General features: G+C 40.4%; 2 protein-coding genes and 1 long non-coding RNA gene across 4 annotated transcripts in view; 2 read left to right on the forward strand and 1 right to left on the reverse strand.

Annotated features, from left to right (window-relative positions):
* The first annotated feature begins 939 nt into the window (after positions 1-939).
* On the forward strand, positions 940-8,563 carry serinc2l (serine incorporator 2, like). The gene is made up of 10 exons (XM_008432333.3): positions 940-1,096; positions 1,837-1,998; positions 2,477-2,664; positions 2,766-2,845; positions 2,954-3,091; positions 3,989-4,158; positions 4,402-4,492; positions 5,245-5,401; positions 6,386-6,595; positions 6,954-8,563. Exons 1-10 carry the CDS (start codon positions 1,058-1,060, stop codon positions 7,090-7,092), a joined length of 1,374 nt encoding a protein of 457 aa, XP_008430555.1. The 5' UTR covers positions 940-1,057; the 3' UTR covers positions 7,093-8,563.
* A 3,637-nt stretch (positions 8,564-12,200) lies between these two features.
* LOC145555329 (uncharacterized) lies at positions 12,201-15,463 on the reverse strand. The gene is made up of 2 exons (XR_014091487.1): positions 15,308-15,463; positions 12,201-15,022 (listed from the first exon to the last, which is right to left on the reverse strand). It is a non-coding gene; the product is annotated as an uncharacterized LOC145555329 (long non-coding RNA).
* The window catches only part of hivep3b (HIVEP zinc finger 3b), a 49,487-nt gene continuing 44,597 nt past the window's right edge, over positions 14,647-19,536 (forward strand). For both annotated transcript variants that reach the window (XM_017309627.2, XM_017309626.2), the window contains exon 1: positions 14,647-14,961. The gene's annotated coding sequence lies outside the window, so the exon portion shown is untranslated. The remainder of the gene's footprint in view (positions 14,962-19,536) is intronic.

Consider the following 19,536-nt stretch of genomic DNA (forward strand, 5'->3'; position numbering starts at 1 on the left):
TGTGTTCACACTATGTCTGAACACAGCAAGTGTTCAGACATAGTGACACTGAAAGTGCTCTTCTTAGTCTTACTTCAGCCGAAAAAGACATGCACATCAGCTGTAAATATAGTACAGAGCCCTATATGCTTACTGCAATATTTGCTGGTTTATTTTGTGTCCAGTCACAAATGTCAAGTTAAAAAATTCCAAATGTTTACACATTTAAACAGCCTCGTGAAAACGTGTTTATTTTTAACTCTTTGGTGCAAAACACTGATTGAAAATTGATTTATTCACTGCATGTCTGTGTCTGTGCAAGGTTGAGATGGAACTGCACATGAAAATGGCCCATTAAACCATTAAGACCACCAACACAATAGAGACACAATCAAAACGTATTATCCCGTGGTAATAACTCAGAAATAGTCCAAATCGTTTGGATGTATTTTTTATTTCTTTCCTTCTTACAGAAAGTTTCTGTTTATATTACCGGGTTGTGGTGCACTTTTATTCAAAACAAAAAAACATAAAATTTCACATATTTCACAACAAGCTATTAAGATACATGGAAAAGCCTCACGAAATTTTTAAATTTGGAAGTACTGTGCCCATCTTTTAGCAACACTTGTTAAAGATGCTTTGGATCTACAAAAATTTACAGAGCCCTCTTGTTCACTGAAAAAAAAAAATTTGCAAACCAATCAGACCAATTAAAAATATTTTTAATACAGAAATGTGGGCCGTGTGAGAATCATGTTTAACATACTTAAGCATGTTTTGTTTTATTTTATTTTATATTATTGAGCAGATGAAATAAACATTTGCAAGAAATGTATTTATAAATAAAAAAAAATAAACAAATACATTTTGCGGCCTTGCAGTACTTTTATCTTGACGATTTTGGCCCTTATGGCGAAAACCTTGGACCCTATAATGTTGGACATTTGACTTGTAACCCGTTAGCACTTTTATTTTGAAAAACAGCAAGTCACTTCCGGTTAGTTTGTGGTTTTGTCCAGGCAATTCAGAGGAAGAAGGCACAACCCGAAACATTTCGACTCTTTAACGTGAGGAAATGGGGGCCTGTATGGCTTTGTGCTCCTTGGCCAGCTGTGTGAGTATCTGTTTATGATAAAGCGTTATCTCACATTTTAAACAACAGCTTTTTGTACAAGTTTTTTCAAAATGGATTTGCGCTAACATGACCTACCTACCTGAAAGCTAAGGCTAACATTAATCTTCCACATATAATAATTAATTAGTACGTTAAATCCGTATGTTAGCCATACTTTACTGCTCCGAAACATTCAGGCAGATTTTGCTTGAGATGCTACTCGTCTGTGTGACTGAATAAGGGTCCGACTTGAGCGAAAACAGTTCAACATGTTTACCTGCACGTACACGTAACCTGACATTTAATGTTACAGTGTAACGCGGCCAGCTGTATGCTAATTTATTTCTCTTAAATGAACAGCAACAAGTGGCCTTAGCTTAGCCAATTTTTAATAAGTTGGATAAGTGGATAGTTGAAATTGTGAAAGCCTTATTCGAACAGGATTAAGTATGTGACAAAAAGCCAAGAAGCTAGTGCTGTCGAGTTTCGTTGGCCTAAATTTACAGAAATATTCGCTGTGTTTTATTACGTCGGTGTGAGTTTGCACTTGCGATGTACTGGTAAATGACGATCTTGTTTAATTATTTACTAGGTCCATATTTCCAATAGAACACAACAGGTTTATGATATCTTCTTGACCTTGACCTGCATTAAGGCAGTTGCTGTTAAGGGATTGTATTCATTTTTTAATTATTATTTAAACCCTGTTGGTGTTTTACCTTGTCTCCATTTATCTGCAGGCCTCATGTCTGTGTGGCTCGGCACCATGTCTTGTGTGTGGCTGCTGTCCATCCTCCAATAACTCCACAGTGACACGGCTGGTTTTTTCTTTCTTCCTGCTTCTGGGAACTATGGTGTCCGTCATCATGATCCTACCTGGAATGGAAACACAACTCCGCAAAGTGAGCTCCCACAGCCAACATGTTGTAATGAGAAGAAAAAGAGTACACACTTTGGGGATTACACACTTTCATAAAATGCATCATGTGTCAAATCGTACAAATCTACAGCTCATGCTGTATAGATAATAGACAGTGGATTTTGTTTTGGGATATCAGTAAAGGAGTCTTTATGCATATGTGTTGCACAGTTATCTGTTCCTTAGTGTTAGTCTGTCATATAAGACTAACACTAAGTCTTATATGACTTAGTGTTATAAGTCATATAAGTGACTTAGTGTTATATATGTTATATATGGTAAAAAATCATTCAAGTTTGTGGCTGTCAAGTTAAAAAAATGTCAAGGGGTATGAATACTTTTGCACTTTCAGGTGTTGTATTTGTGTTGACGTTCCTAAATTTAAAGATCTGTGTACTGAGAGAGGCAGTTTGTGCATCCATGAGAGATTTTACTTCATGCGTTTAATTTTCCTTCTGCAGATCCCAGGATTTTGCCAAGGAGGAGCGACCATACTCGGTATCGAAAACCAGGTCAAATGTGACGTTATTGTGGGGTACAAGTCTGTGTATCGCATGTGCTTTGCCATGGCCTGCTTCTTCTTCCTGTTCTCGGCCATAATGATTCGCGTCCGGAACAGCAGAGACCCGAGAGCAGTGATTCAAAATGGGTGAGAGCCCTGTTGGCTTTTTACTGGACACATCCGGTCACAGCTGCAGTACTTTTTGTCGTCCTCATCGTGCAGTTGTAAATCACATTTTTCTTCTCCAGATTCTGGTTCTTCAAATTTCTGATACTAGTTGGGATCACAGTGGGAGCGTTTTTTATCCCGGATGGAGCATTTAATTCTGGTGAGGACTAATTTCTATATTTCCCGTTGATCATATTTCCGAACACGTATGTTAAGGTTTAAAACCTGAATGGTAAACTTACGAGTCGTTTTCCTTTGTCTTTCACAGTGTGGTTTTACTTTGGATTAGTAGGATCCTTCATCTTCATTTTGATCCAGCTCATTCTCCTGATTGACTTCGCTCACTCGTGGAATAAGATCTGGGCTGAAAATGCGGAGGAAACCCAGAACAAATGCTGGTTTGCAGGTGAAGTTTTTGGAAAACAAAGAAACAACAACAAAAAACAAAGTTTAAAGTTGTTACAGTCAACTCTACACCTTGTATTAAAGTTGTGAAACATAAATATTTTTAAACAAAAACTGGGGCTAAAATCTAAATTTCCAGTATGCTATGCAATGTTAAAGTTATAGAAATCAGCAGTGGAGGATGTATGTGAACATGCTGTAACATTCAACCACATTAATCGATAATACAAAAGGTGACCTCTAACCTGTGGAGGTGAGGAGACGCAAGAAAAGCTGACAGTCATACCAGGTTCTCGGGGGTCCCTTATTAGTAATTATTGGTGCATATAAAAGGTATTTACCTCATTCTGACCACAAGGTTCCTGCAGGAGTCATACCAAATGTCTAAAACATCTAAGCACAAAAGATGAACATTCTAATGTGCGTACAAAAGTTGCAGTAGGAAGGTTCAATGTCTCTGTTGTGGTTTCTGACATGTAGACTGTGCAAACAATGATTGAAACAAATATTGACTAAGACTAACCCAACAAGAAGAGTTGTTAGAAAGACTGAAAGCTTCTCGCATTATAAATAAATATGATAATTTCAATTGTATCTTCAGCTACGCAGCCTGATTTCTGTGTGTGTGTTTTTTTAATTACCCACAAGGTCTTAAAAAAAAATGCCATGATAAATATTTCTCAACTTTTTCCAAATAAAATCAAACATTGATCTTGTAGATTTTAGCTGCGTAGAATGTATGTCTCACATGTGGAAAAGATTTAGAGTTGATTTATCAGTCTAATTTTATATATTTATTTACTTCACTAAAGTGGTGTGTAGACTGTTGAGAGCTGCAGCGTCTATACACTCCCAAATTAGACTTGTTTGTGCCTCACCTTGTTTCTCTTCATTTCAGGTCTCTTGTCCTTCACCGTCCTCCACTACGCGCTGGCTTTCTCTGCTGTGGTGCTTTTCTACATTTACTACACGCAGCCAGACGACTGCACTGAGCACAAAGTCTTCATCAGCCTCAACCTCATCTTCTGCCTCATCATTTCTGTTGTGTCCATCTTACCAAAGATACAGGTGAAGTTTTTCATTGAGTGTTGGATTGTGGGAGAGATCTGTTTAACCGTCCATCTTGTGTTTTTAGATGCTTTGTTTTCAGGAAACTCGTGTTTCCAGTTTGGCCAGTAGATTTTTATTTTCTCCAAAATAACCAACTCTTTCCATAAAGACCTTCATATCAAAGCAGTGAATTGCTAATGCTAACCACTTTGCATACTTTGGCCACTTTTAATGTTTGTGTTTTTGTCCTGTTTATTACAGGAAGCTCAGCCGCACTCTGGTCTCCTCCAGGCGTCCCTCATTTCTCTTTACACCATGTATGTCACTTGGTCAGCCATGACCAACAATCCAAGTGAGTGCTAACCAAAATCTCAATCCCTCCTCTTTCTTTTTTAATAAGTCATGTTAACAATCATTGTTTCCTACATGTGCTTGTTAACGTGCCGCAGCTTTTCAATTACGATGGTGAGTTCTAAATGTAGCATAATGCCTGACCACTAAACAGTTGTAGCTAATTTTAGTGTTTTTTTTGTGCGTGATCTGTAGTTTGTCAGTGGAAAAACAAGAATGGAAAGTCTTGTGATGAACTTAGATTTCTGCATTCTTTCCAGACCTGTTGCAGGATTTCCCACTGAAAATATTATTAATAATAATAATAATAATAATGATAATAATCAAACTTTAGTTTTAGTTAAAAAATGTCTGTGGAGTAAAGTGGCGTGGCAAATTAATAGAAGAGTATAATAGTATCAGCATATCATCTATTGTCCATCAGTGAGGAAAGTCAGAAGTACCAAAGTGACAGGCAAGTTGAAGGATGTAAATTTGCTCATAAGTAAAACTATAAAGCAAAGTGAGAAAAGAGATTGTTCAGAGAATGTAAAATAAAATTACTGCAGGTGTTAAAAATACCATGCTCAGATTTAGAAAAATGATTTGGAAAAATGTGCAGGAAATTAGGATAATTTAGAAAAACGTGGATGTATTTGTGCATCAGACAGTCCATATCATGCACCACAGCTTTACTTTGAGTTCTTTGAAAGTTTTTGGGAGCTTTTATGAAGTGGTGGATTTCTAACCGCTGCATACGTTTATATTCTCTAGATCGGAAATGTAACCCGAGCTTGTTGAGTCTCGTCTCGCACGCCAACACCACCGCCACCCAACCAACTGCCAGCCCAGGCTCAGGACACGTGCAGTGGTGGGATGCTCAGGGCATCGTTGGTTTGGTCATCTTCCTCTTCTGTACTCTCTACGCCAGGTAGACATGACTGGACCACCTCATTTTAATTTGTTTGCCATGATCAAATTTCACTGGGAGTCTGAAGGCCATAAATGCAAACAAAATACTACGACGCTCATTACAGCGCTGCTCCAACATTAACTTAAAGCTTCTTTAAAGTAACATACACATTTTTGTAAAGTTACTTTCTTTAAACGTGAAAACGTCTGTATAACGGACATCTTGCTAGCAATCCTCCTTCATCAGGGAAGGATGCTCAATGGATCAGTATGCAGTTTGCAACTTCAAGCCACATTGTTTTGTCTGATGGCCACAAGAGGGCAGTATAGATTAGTGTCCAATCTGCTTTAAAGCAAGGCTGCTTTAATTTAGCGGAAGTGAAACTTGCATGCAGTGATGCTTGTTGGGTCATAAACCTTACAACAGATCTGATATGTCATAATTGTTCAAGTGATTTGTGATGAAAGGACTAAGGTACTTCACCTTGCATTGTTGGACATTTTAAGCACAGTATTGTGAAGTGGAAGGGCATTTGGACAAGGTTTTCAACATGTTTTTCTTAGCATGTAGTTATATTGAGCCCAGTTTGCAGTGACACCACAGAAACAAACTCCAGTCTGTGCATTGTCTCCCTTGGTGCAATTTAAGTTCACAGATCAGATGGATCTGATCTGTGAAGAACTCAGAGGTTTTATACAGAAGATTGATGGATAATCAGTATCATGAAGACCAAGGAATTCATCAGTCAGGTCAGGAATTAAGGGGCTGATAAAGTGGGTCCATCACAAAATAATCCCATTAAAATACACTGGAGTTGGGCAAATATTAATATGTTCGAGGTGTATAGATACTTTATACACGTTATACCATATTACTCAGCTTTAGATGGCAGCCAGCCTCAAATTGATCATTTAATGATCAGATGGTTTATATGCCTTTCTTTAAAAAAAACAAACAAACATGTTTTACTTTACTGGTTTTATCCTCTTTTGCGCCCCTCAGTATCCGCTCATCCAGCAACGCTCAAGTGAACAAGCTGATGCAGACAGAGGAGGGTACAGGGTCCGGTGGCAAGGGAGTCGTGGGGGAGGACGGCGTGCGCAGGGCTGTCGACAACGAGGAGGAGAACGTCACTTATAGCTACTCCTTTTTCCACTTCCACCTCTGCCTGGCCTCGCTCTACATCATGATGACGCTGACCAACTGGTACCAGTAAGTGTCGTTAGGAGATGAAAGCAGGTGGTCGAATGCGATGCAGTCAAGTGAAGCAAAGATGTGAAAATGTCGCAGTTAGCTATCGTTTTTGTATATTCTGCTGGATGGATTGAAATTTTAAACCACAATGAAACCTAAATATTTTGAACCCATTCGGTTTAGCCTTAAGTTTTTCTCCATTCTGTGTAGAACCACCAGATGGCGCCTTACATCAACAGAAATGTCACATTGAATATTTTTATTCATTTAAAAAGACTTTTACCCACCCCTGGACATTTTCCTCAAAAAAAGTCCAGATACACGTGTAACATTCTGAGTTATTAACTTGTGCGTCTTCTTGTGTGTGCCCTGTCAGACCAGACACCACCACACAAGCCATGCAGAGCACGATGCCAGCTGTGTGGGTGAAGATGTGCTCTAGCTGGCTGGGCCTCGGGCTCTACCTCTGGACCCTCATCGCCCCTCTTATCTTCCCTGACAGGGATTTCAACTAAGCACTCGATGTCCTTGACTTATTTGTCCTTCCTGCTTTTTCCTTGCACACTAGACAGTTTGAAGGATGCTACAAAAGGATCTAAAAAGGGTGAAATGAAGACTTTGAAATATCAGTTTTGGTGGCACATTGTGTGTCACCTGTTTTTGTGTTGTCTGAACGGTTCTGTTCAAAATAATCATTACAGAATTATGAAAGTTTACGCTGATTTACAGCTTGTTCAATGATGTCTTTGGCTTTTTCTTAATGTGATGGGCAACCCTTTGTTCTTTTGCGTTTATATTCTAATGTAGAATTTTAGACTGCACTCTTGTAAACACTCAGCAACAAGGCACTTTCAGTACCTCAGAAATGTCACTCATAGATTCTCTATTAATAGCCTTTCCGATCAGACACCTGATTGGCCAGGTCTGGAAAACCCCCGATTATCTGTACTGCCTGACTGCAGAGGATGAAATAAGGGGAGCCCTGCTCAGGAGCCCCACAGCGAGGCGAGTGTGAGCATTAGATAAGACTAATAAGCCACGCCCTGCAGATCATAACAGGGCTTCCCTGATGCTGCTCAGCTGTATGCATAGCCACGTCACTACATCTTAAGCTGCCGACCGAGCGCCGGTCTAATCTTAGCTCTTACTCGTCTGCTCTAATTTGAGACTGTTTATTCCCGGTGCTAAGGTTTTCCTCCCCGTCTGACAGCGTTCAGGCTCTGTCAGCCACGGGCAACAATCTTTTACCTTTTTTATTGCAGTCTGTTGCAGTTGGAAAACTTTTATTGATCCTCAGCTAATCAGCACCATGCAGTGGGCAGAAAAAAATGGTCCCAGCAGCTGCAACATTAACTCAACACGACTTGTTTTTTTTTTTTTGTTGTATACCAGTATGTATAAATGCCATATGTTTGCCAAGAGACATGAGCAGAAACATAGGAGTTTTAAATGTACAAACAGAAGTAATGCATTTCAGAAGTGATTGAATTGCTGTTAAATTGTATTGACTTTCATAGTGATTGGACGATTGTAATGCTGGTACAATAATTATGCATTATGTAGTTACCTCATTTATATGGAAAAGAGAATATTATCAGTATATTTTGCACATGTCAAAAGCATTTTTTGTTCAGTCCCTAGCATTTTATTCTTTTTAAAAATATTTTTCAAAAAATGTCTTCATAAACATATGAAATGTGTATTGTGAAATGAGTGATCTGTTTTTTTTTCTTCTGCAGTTGTACATTTCATCCCCTTTAAGAATGTTATTTTGGGTAATTTTCCGTTTCCAGTTCAGTTTTATAAAACTATCAAGTGCCTCTTTGTAGTCCCTGTATATCAGAAGGAAGATGTGCTAATATGCCTTACCTGAACATTGTGGTGAGCCATTGCATGTCCTCCGGCACTGGTCTGTCTGTCATGTGATTTTAAACTTGTATGTAATGCATTGAAAATCACATCTAATAAAGGTACAGGTTTCTTTCAGTGAGGATAAAGTGTGTTTCTTGTTCCTTGTCTGATGAATCTCATAAAGACCCAATTACTTCGATTAATATAGGAATGTTACATCATGTTCTGTTCTCTGAGAGACAGTACTAAGGTCATTTGAATACACACAAAGCATTTTGCTCCTTTTTAGATTTTTTAAAGCAGCTTTAACATTGTTCTCCCACCAGAAAAGGATGACTAGGTTTTATTCAGATTTTCTGGATCTGATTTGTCTCTCACAGAGAAGGTTTGACTAAATGTGCATGATTTCTAGTTACAAGTTCTTAACTGAGTTTTGTTCCTTTCTTTGCTACCAAGTGACCTGTCCACCTTCCGCTGCTTCTGAGTCAGAGCCTCGGGTTGTAGAGCGTGCGAGGCGATTCCTTCATACTTACGTGGGAGACAGAACCTGTTGGTTTTGGCTGCTCTTGCCTAAGCCATGCCACATCCACTGGACTTGCACCCTCACGCTGCTCCACCTCTCTCTCAGCTTATCCATTACATTCCTGATTTTTATCTGTTGTGTCACAGCTTAGTTGTGACCAAAACCTGATTTTATCTTTAATCCTAAGAGGCGATGAACGCTTTGCAGAAGATTACACAAAAGTGTGTTCTTGCAGTTGATTAAGAAACAATTACAGTTCAACGACAGAAAGGGACACTTCTTCTAAAATACTGGCTGTATTTCAGTGCAAACACCTGTGCCGGTTGGCCAAGTTTGTGACATACTTAAGTTGTGGTCGTGGTCACACAAAGTCTTTCCAAAGGGCCACAAATAGCCTGCATGCCGCACTTTGGGCAACCATGACCGCTGTAGCACTTTGCCTGGAACTGCCCCTCAAAATCGAACCCAAACACTCAGTGTATTTGTTTTTTTGTTGTTTTTTTACTTTGCTTTCATAAGAAGTGCTAAAAATATCCAGCAGTTATTTGTTGTGTTGCTGCAGAACAAACATTTGTGGGGATCTGTGGAGCTCCGAGGTCACAAGTGGTTTAATTTGCACCAAACTAGACTGAAAAAGTCCCCCGAATGTTAATGTAACATGAAGATGTTTATAATGCAAAGTAAATTTAATTGATTTTTTTTTTCCGAATTCCTTAAAAATGCATCCAGATGATAATATCTTTTTGTAGAAAACATGATTCTGACAGAGCAACGATTCAGGATCTCTTTCTCTTGACACATAAATATCAGTTTTTATTTCTTCTAAAAATGCAGAATGATTGAAGTCCCACTTTTTCCACGTTTAGAAGCGCATTAAAAAAAATCAGCATGTTTATTTATAAATTCGAGTTGAATAAAAATCAAATGAAATGGTTAGACATGTGAATTTATATAATAGTCCTGTAATCTTTTTATTTCCTGTTGAAATCTACACCACTTTGTACAAGAAAAACAGCAGCATATTTGTCTGCTACAGTCGCTCTCTTACAGCTTACAATCCATACATATTTGTTTTTGCTTACATTTCTAATGTAAGCTAAAAAAAAAAAAAAAACCTACAAGAAAAAATAGAACCGCGAGACAAATATCCGATATTTAACTTAAATGTGCATTGCGAGACGAAGACAAAAAAAAAATGGGGCAAACTACATGGTTGTGTCATGATGAAATATGGTGGTGAAACATGTCGTCGTGCTTGTGAACTCAGATGCCCTTCTCGGACTCAGCAACGTGCCGCACAGCATGGCGATACATTCACCCACCAGGCTCGCGTTGAAAAGGGGCCTGCTGAGTCTTGTGCGGCCACCGTCTCTGCTCCCAGGCATCTTTAGCAAACTGGCTACTATTAAGATTTAATGCAGCACCTCAGCAGGTGCAGACATGCAGCATTTCTTTGAAATCTCGGATGATTTTTTTTACATTTTTTTTATTTTAATTGTTTTTAGCTCCTATTTTCAGAAGGATCCGACAGAGTTTCATAAAACTGAAGAACTCTGCCTGGAACTCGGGCGTCTGAAAAATGTGGCCCGCCTGTGAACGCAGCCAAGCAGCGTCTGAGAACAAAATTAGCCGGGCATCATAAATCTCTCTTTTATTCCTCCCCGTTAACTTCAGGTGCACAAACACAAACTCAAACAGTTTTTTTTTTCCTTGCAGGGGTAGATTTAAGGTGCTCTCGGTCTTTGGCTGCTGGCTGCAGCCTCATAAATCCTGCCTTCGTTTCCTCTCCCGTCCTCGGATGCAATTTGTCGCTGTAATAAGAGATCAGAGGCTGTAATGTGTCGATTATGAGCCACTTAGTGCGACTGTGCAGCCGCGCTTGGTTAGGCGTCCTGGGATTTTTAATTGCAGATTGACTAAGACAATTGTTATCACTTGCAGGGTTCGGTCTGACCTTAATCCCCGCTTTCATTTTCTCACATTAGCTGGTAAATGTCAGCGTTATCTGCATGTTGCATTTGTCAGGAGTAAACCCCTCCTCTACAGTAAAACAGATAGATTACTGTAATATCTTTGTTTCTGACTTTATGCTGAGATAAATGAGCCGAAGCGCTGCTGTGACGCTGCTCTAGGTGCATGTCGTTTTGGGAAGGGAGCGTGTTTCCCTGACCACACCGACTTGAGATGCCTGTCTGAGGTGTAATTAGGTTTAAAGAGTTGAATCCAGGCCCCATTAAATTATATTCTGCATGCAGGGGAGTTAATTGGGTTTGGGCCCTGCTGGCATATTGCATGTGCACTGGAAACATTCACCCAACATTAAGCCCCAATTAGGCTTTCCATGATGGGAAACTTGTTGCTGGATGATGGGATGCACAGATGCTGATGGTTGACAAGACCGATGGGGGAGTTTTTTTCTGCAGTAACTGCAATGTGACAACAAGCTTATATTGTACGTTTGCGCGAAGCCTCGCAAAAGTCTTCCTGCCTTTTGAAGTTTTTCACTTTGCAACCACAAACGTCAGTGGTATTAACCGGGTGTCTATGTGATAGGCAAATGAGGAGTTGGGGAAACAATGAAGCGGAAGAAGGTTCGTACAGATAAAAGTGAACATCCTCAGTCTGAAGTCTTTTGCCTCCTTCAACAGGTTTTCTTCCAGGATTGCTCTATATTTAGCTCCACCTTTCTTCCCATCAACTCTGACTCGCTTCCCTGTCTTTGCTGAGGAAAAGCGCAAAGTCACCACAACCATGTTTAACACATGGCATGGTGTTTCAGAAAATCTGTTTTATTCTTATCTGATCAGACTCTTTCTTCCACGTGTTTGGGGCAAAGTGAGAAGCAGAACTCTCAATGTTTATATATATATATATATATTTTTTTTTTTTATCAAAACACAAAGGTTCCTTTTATTCTATTTCTCATCTTCTATAAATGCCAGCTTTGTGGAGAGCACAACTCATAGTTGTCTTGTTGACAAATTTTCCCAACTGAGCTGTGGATCTCTGCAGCTCCTCCAGAGATACTGTGAGCCTTCGGCTGCTTCCCTGAATCTCTCCTTAGTACTGATAAGAAATACTCGATTTATACTGAGTTTAAGTTACATAAAAAGATCCACCAACTAAGAGACTACTAACAGCAATTGGTTTCGTTAAAGCCCTGCGTTGATATTATCTACTGAAAACCTTGCAAGGTCTTTTTTGTCCTTTTTGCAGTGTAGCCTGAAAGTTTGTTTGTGTGTGTGTGTGTATTTCTGTGTGTGTGTGTGTGTGTGTGTGTGTGTGTGTGTGTGTGTGTGTGTGTGTGTGTGTGTGTGTGTGTGTGTGTGTGTGTGTGTGTGTGTGTGTGTGCGTGTGTGTGTGTGTGCGTGTGTGTGTCAGTAGATCTCCCCAGTGCGCATGCTCTCTGCTCAGCTCAGAGCAGGAGCTAACGCAGTTATATAACAGTCAGCGCAGCCGGCGTCTGCTGTGAGCCAAATGCCAGGCCAGTCTGGTTACATAAGTCTGTCAGAGTCATATTGTAGCAGCGCAGAGCACTCACACCACGCCGTGGCTCTGCGCTCTTTTCGCCGACTCCTCCTCTGTCTCTCGCTTCCTCCCGCTTGTATTTCTTCGCTCCTCTGTCCTCCCCTCTTTTTCCACACCCCACCCCTCTCCTCCTTTCCTTTCCTTTCCTTTCCTCTCCTTTCCTCTCCTTCCCCTTCCTCTCTGCTGCAGCGCTGCTCTCCGCACTGAGAACAAAAGAGTTAAAGAGTGCTGGATGCAGATGCGGAGACAGCTCAGAAAATGGGAGGCAGAAAAGTTGCACTAAGCACATTAATATTCTCGCCGTTGATTTATCCTACATCAGGTTCTTGTATGATAAATGTCACGTTGGATTTTAGGTTACTGCTCATCTCATAGGAGATCTTTGAGGTGTGCTGGCTGCCCCTGTCCTTTGCTGCCTGCTGGGCCTCAGGGATCCGTTTGATCTGCTCAACACCAGTCAAGGCCGCATCTCTCGGTGACCTTTGCTATACCTGACCCTCAACACCACTCTCCTTGTCCCTCAGGTATTAGAAGGACAAAGGAGTGGGTCAAAATGAGACACAATGAGGCGAGAGATGTGTGGAAAATCTTTCCACTCGTGTTACTCTCCTGAAAATATTAAAACTGTGCAACTGGAGTGTCAGCTATGGGCCCCAAAGGCCACAAAAGAATCTAATTATTTTTATTAGGCTGTTTATAAAAATGGGGCTGGGAGTAAAAGCCCCACTATTGAGGACAAAAATGAACATAAAAACACATCAATGAATTACTCATTGACCGTTGTCGGTTTTGTGCCCACATTTTATCACTTTCCCTTAATTCTTGTCATACCGATAATGTAAAAACACGGCATTCGAGATTTTACTCCCTTGTTGCTAAGTCTTTTTATGAATAATTGAGAGAAATATTCATGAAAATGCTCATAATTCCGAACATTTTCTAGTTTTTGACACAATGATGCCACACATTTTGGTTGGGAACCCTAATTGGGCCAGTTGACTTTTAAAGTATGAGAGATTATGACGCCTAATTAAACCAAAACAAGTCCAAGTAGCATCCTTATTGTAAATGTAATTATGTTTCTATGCATAAAACTATGAGAAAAGTACAGAAAATAATTTTAATTTGACAATTGTCAAAGTAGGAAATAAAGCTTCCTCTGCAGACGGCTCTGTTTCCTGCCCCATGAAGTAAAAAATATAGGCTTCTACATAATTGGTATTATATCACTTATATTAATAATCAGTATGAATATTGTGCAAATAAGACATTTTCAGAAAAATCTACAGTCTTCTGTTGGAGATGTGTGTGTGAAGGATTCCAGAAATTGCTTAGTATTATCTTAGTTTAGTTTTTAGTCATACAAATCAATTCAGTTATGTAGGATCTTAACATTTTCATGACAATTAAGTTTCATAATGTCTAAAAACGCATCATAAAGGAAAACTAAGTTGGAAAGTAGCAAGAGAGAAATGTGGAAGTATGCACTATGAAGTGACCAAGAGCAACTCTTGTCTCGAATGTCGCATTTATGAAACACGATATCCTCAAAATTATTTAAAAATCACGCATGGTGAATGTTGAATACTGATCACCTGTAGATATAAATGCAGAATTTTCCTCCTATTTTAAAATATCCTCATCATGTCAAGTCAGGACACTTCATTTGGTGAAACTCCATCTGGAAATATAACTAGTAGGCAAGGAGCAAGTTCATAATGCTTGCAATATAGAAACAAAACGTGACTGCATTTAAAAGCAGACCTTTGGTGTTAATATCACGGCACTAATATTGCAGTGATGATTTATTCAACATTTATTGTTCAGCTCTACCAACATTTTATGGGGGGATTGTTTGAGAGTGAGAGGAAACTCAGTCCTCCAGAAGAATTGATGACTTATAATTCGATCCACTGCCGTTTTAGCTCCAATTTCTCATGTCGTGTTCACAAACAAAGCGGGTGTAAACTGTAAAACCACGGGTGTAAATTAAAACGCCTCGAGTCCTCCTCAAACCCAGCTAGTGTGAAAACTCCTGAGCCCACTACGCCGAGTTCTCCCTGCTAATTACAATAGTCTGAACCAGGAAGTGCTGTCGCCAGCCAATGGCCTCCGCCGCCAGCTCGTGGTTATTCATGAGGCGCGCCAGTCCACTGGCGGAGGCTGACAGGAGGGCGGCGCACAGCGGGAGCTGCCGTGCGGGGTGGTGCGGGGAGCGCGGAGTGTGTGATGCGTAGGGCGAGATGTTGTTTTGTTGTGGCGATCAGCTGAACGTGGCATCGCCGTCCGGTCTGACACAGCGGCAGCGGCAGCAGCAGCAGCGGGACCCCCAAACCCAAGCACAACCAACAGCAACGCGACTCTGCGTCCACAGCAGCGCCCCACAGCCGCCGCGTCCGGCGCATCTCAACCCAGGAAATGCGGACTTCTGGCCCTTTCGCTTCGGGATAGATGGCTGCAGCGCACACACCGTAGCGAGCTGGTAAATATTAACCGAAATGTTTCTGCCTGAGCGGGAGTTGGTTTCGGTTGTGCTGCGGTGGCTGCCAGAGAGAGAGAGAGAGAGAGAGAGAGAGGGGTGAGAAGTTGAGAGCAGATCCCACCCTTTACTTTCCTCTCCTTGATTGTGTGTTAAAGTTGAGCTGCGTGGACTGATTGTAGCGGGTTTGTTTTGTTGATTGGTTGTTTTAACATTAGGTTGCACGCAAACGAGTTTGGCAGCAGACAGGGGGCAGGTCAGCTGGATTTCGGGCAGCTTGGGTAGCGGCTCGGGGTGCTGAGCGTATAGATGACAGCACAGGTCTGTCTCATCATGGACCTTCACTCACTCTGCTCGGTCTTCTTAAGATCCCAGCTGAGGAAAGCAGCGGATCGCATGTCCGCGCGTGTGAAGAAGCAGATCCAGATGGTCCAGCCTGTGAGGTTGTCCAAAGAGGGCTGTACCGTCACTTTGTGGATTTGTAAGGGATGACATCATGCTTCCACTCTGCTGGTCTGCCCTTGTAGTGTAGATGGGCTAAGCCTTTTGTTTTGGTTTCTCTTTACATTATGAGCAGGGGTGAAAGTAGGCGGGTACGGTCGGGTACAAAGAATCATTGGGTCCACTAATCAGCCGTGACTGATTAGTTTTTCAAAAACAATCTAAAACACGACTTAATCAGTTAATAAAAAGCTTTTTTTTTTTTTTTTTTTCCCCCCCATTTCATATTGTTTCTGAACTGTTCGTGCTTTGCCAGAGCAGCGTTGCAATACGTCGATCGCGGAAGGTTTTGAGTCGATCTCGGCATTAGGTGACAAACTGAACGCCGCCGGGACGCTGAGAGCAGCACGTCCTCCTCTGAATCCTTATCAAAACGTTCGTAACTTTATGAAAGAACAACAGCAGCAACAACAACAACAACAAAAAAAAGCGTTCAAATGAACGACCCAACAAAAATAATAATCTTAGTAATTATTGTTTCAACAAGGTGTTGCGCAATTCTGTGCCTCCCGGTTGCCAAAATAACTAGCAGAGCAGGAGTTTAAAATGAACTAATCAACCACCATTTTGTTAATAATCACAAAATAAATATCGAACCTGAAAATCTAATATCGTAACGGACTAAATGGTGTGCTTACGTGGTGTGCTTAAATGACAAAGACAGAGAGAGAGAGAGTAAAAAGGTGCAAGTGGTTTTGAGTTGATCACCTGTTCGGACTATTTTACCTTTGTTTACCTTTGCTGTGGCGCATCACAGCCGCTGTAGTTTCCTGAATGTTCAATAAACGACAAACCTGGACTAATCATCTCGTACGTCATTCACAACAAACATCAAACATATGTTTCATATGTTTCATTTTCATGTGAAATTAAATTAATTGTCTAATTAAAAAAAAGTTTTATTGCTCTCTAGCATCTTGCTTTGAGGTCAGAGTTTGAGCTTTATCAAACTTTTTTTTTTGCCTCTTATTTAGTGGAAATATTGATGTTGATAAAAATTTTTTCCAAAATAGTAACCCTTTTTCAACCTTTATAGCTCCACTGTTGAAAATGAGGCTCTAACATTCACAAATGACATTGAAATAAAATCCAGTCCAACATCTGGTTTGAGGTGATTCCTCTGGATCCTGTTGGAGGAAAAATATCCCAACTTCAGAAGATGAGCTTTTAACCTATCAGAGCTCTGTGGTTCCTCCTATCAGTATGAGAGTCAGGGTGAGGAGGCGCCATGTTAGGAAGAGAAGTGGAAGCTGCAGGATCTTCAGAACAAACAGGTCATGATGCTGGGCTACTGATTATCTCTCTGTCTGGACAGAGGATCAATAGAACCAGTTTAAAAGCTAAAATTAATGCTTATATGCCAGACATGGAAAACTGGGATGCACTCCATGCCATGATGTTCAGAATTTAGGTCTCATGGCATCATGGTGTCAACATTGCAGCAGGTTCAGGGAAATACAGCTCCATTTTGTATCAATTCAATAGCTAGCACCCCCAAGAATTTAAAACAACTTTCACCCCTGATTATGAGATAACGGTGTTACTTTTGCTGGACTTGTTGAACATGCAAATGAACCTCCAGGGAGGATTTTCAAGACTTTTTCCCATAAACAAAGCCCTGTGTGAACAGATTTGCAAACACATTTTAAAAGCACTGAGAAAAGACGCATTACTTTTTTAGGATAATTTGTTTATTGAGCATCTAAATAAATTACAATGTCATTGAAAAGTTCCTTTATTTCAGCACTCGTGTCCAAAAAGTGACTTGAATTCGATACACCTGGTTATATTTACTTGCTTGCTTACCTACTGCTAATGAAACCCCGAAATTGCAATTTTTCAGAAAATGTTATAGTTACTAGTAAAAAAAAGATTTTATATCTTGAGATGTCTGCCTACTAAAAAGCATGTACAATATGTGCACTCAGTTTTTGGTGGGTTTTCCTTTTGCATTGATGGAGTTAACACCCTGTGGCTCTGCTGAATTGCTAAGAAAGCTTTGGTAGGAGCTTCCTTAGTATCATTAGGTCTGTTATCTCCCATTTTGCTCATGACAAGACTCCATTGGTTCTCTATTGGGTTTAGAGTATATCAAGTTGCATTTATTTATATGAATTTTACACATTGAAGTTGAACATAAAGCCAAGTGGATTCTGCGCCTCTCCAGTCTTAATCCAAAGTCTTAATTTGCACTAGAGTTTACTTTCATAATAAAAGTAATACAAATCCTGTCCGTTTTCTCCAGGTAAGACTATTCTGACATTGTCCCTGGTTCAAGGCTTAGCACCTGGAATGCAGTTGCAGCGCGTCTCCTGCATGTGTGTGACGGCTCTTTGCTCATGACTTGAGCCACAGTCCACACCTTGTGAATCTCTCCCAACCTTTTGAAAAGTCTCTTCTTCTCAACCCTCACATGGATGTGGTCAAGCGTCCTGCCACGACTGTGACCACACTTTTTTCTCCCACGCTGTTTTGCTTCCACTCAACTTTCCATGTTCTTTGATACAGAACCCTTTGAACATCCAACCTTTCAATGACCTATAGTGACGTATATACTCCTTGTGCACAGAGTTACTGACAACTGTAAAGACAGCACTCTTTTTTCTTGTTTTGTAAGCCTTAACATGACATTTGCTTGATGTTTATCTAGAAAAAATCTTGTTGTTGGTGTTATGTAATATTTTTGATTTGATTTGATTTTTGATTTTTATTAGCTGCAAGCCGCAATTGTTAAGAATGTGTAACTAAGTTGCATTTATTTATATGAATGTTACACTTTTGACTCACACAGTCATCCTGATGAAGTTCCACTTTTTTGGACACCCATCGCTAAGTTTGTTATGATTTTTAACTAGAAAGTAAAGTTATGTGCCACCCAAATTATCCATCCATTTTCTTACACCCTTGTCCCTCAGTGGGGTCGGGAGGGGTGCCGGTGCCCATCTCCAGCTAACGTACCGGGCGAGAGGCGGGGTCACCCTGGACAGGTCGCCAGTCTGTCGCAGGGCAACACAGAGACACACACACACACTCACACCTAGGGGCAATTTGGAGAGGCCAAATAACCTGACAGTCATGTTTTTGGACTGTGGGAGGAAACCGGAGTACCCGGAGAAAACTCACGCATGCACAGGGAGAACATGCAAACTCCATGCAGAAAGACCGGGGCCGGGAATCGAACCCAGAACCTTCTTGCTGCAAGGCAACAGCTCTACCAACTGCGCCACTGTGCAGCCCTCCACCCAAATTATGTATAAATTAAATAAGATTTTAGCATTGAGTTGAAAAATAACGAATTATTTATTGTTATTAGCACTGGTTTATACAGATAGAGTGGCACTATTAACGTGATATAAACTGAGGGGATGTTAAGAATCTACAAACCTGGAGCAGAAAAACATTTAGGCTATTTCGAAAATATAAACATGTCCAACAACAAAATGTTTTACTCAGAAAAAAACATTTTATGTGTTTTTGTTTTGCACGATTACCACAAGGATAATCTATTTGTAAACCATAATTCAAGTGGCTCCCTGTTGATTTTGGGATCCTAAGCAGAAGCTTAGTTCACCTATAACTTGGGCCGGCACTGGATAATATCACAATCGACCGTCTGATATTGTGAGATAATTTGATGTTCATAGTTCATAGTTTTCAGATGTGACCTTTAGGTTATTGTTTTATTTGAAAAGCTTGAATGTACAGCTACACGTCATATTGATGGTTCACTTATCATAATGCACACAAAATATGTTCTCCCTAAGAGATGGGGTGGGATGTTGATGTTTATTTGGCTGAAAAGAATTGCTGAGACATTTCCAAAGAGTTTAGATAGTCTTGTGGGCACACTGAGTATGATATTAGGATTAAAAGAATGGAAACTAAGACTCCCAAGGTATGGTGGAAGAGTAATGATTACTTCTAGAGAAAGATGCGTCATAATTTGTGCGGTCACAAGTGAACACAGGCTAACTTCAAAGATGACTAAGAATGTCTTTGACTTTGGCTTTGTCAGTGTTTCGTGTTTCACACATAGGACAGTGACAAACAGCGGGTTGCCAGGTTGGAGGTCCAAAG

This window comes from Poecilia reticulata, chromosome 16 (genome assembly GCF_904066995.2).
Source record: "Poecilia reticulata chromosome 16, P_reticulata-male-v2, whole genome shotgun sequence".
Classification (NCBI taxonomy): domain Eukaryota; kingdom Metazoa; phylum Chordata; class Actinopteri; order Cyprinodontiformes; family Poeciliidae; genus Poecilia; species Poecilia reticulata.

Bases quoted from the DNA above. Each gene is read 5' to 3' on its own strand.
- serinc2l (XM_008432333.3), top strand. From the start codon at position 1,058: ATGGGGGCCTGTATGGCTTTGTGCTCCTTGGCCAGCTGT. The intron at 2,846-2,953 runs GTGAGGACTAAT...TGTCTTTCACAG, and splicing joins GGATGGAGCATTTAATTCTG to TGTGGTTTTACTTTGGATTA. The intron at 6,596-6,953 runs GTAAGTGTCGTT...GTGCCCTGTCAG, and splicing joins ACGCTGACCAACTGGTACCA to ACCAGACACCACCACACAAG.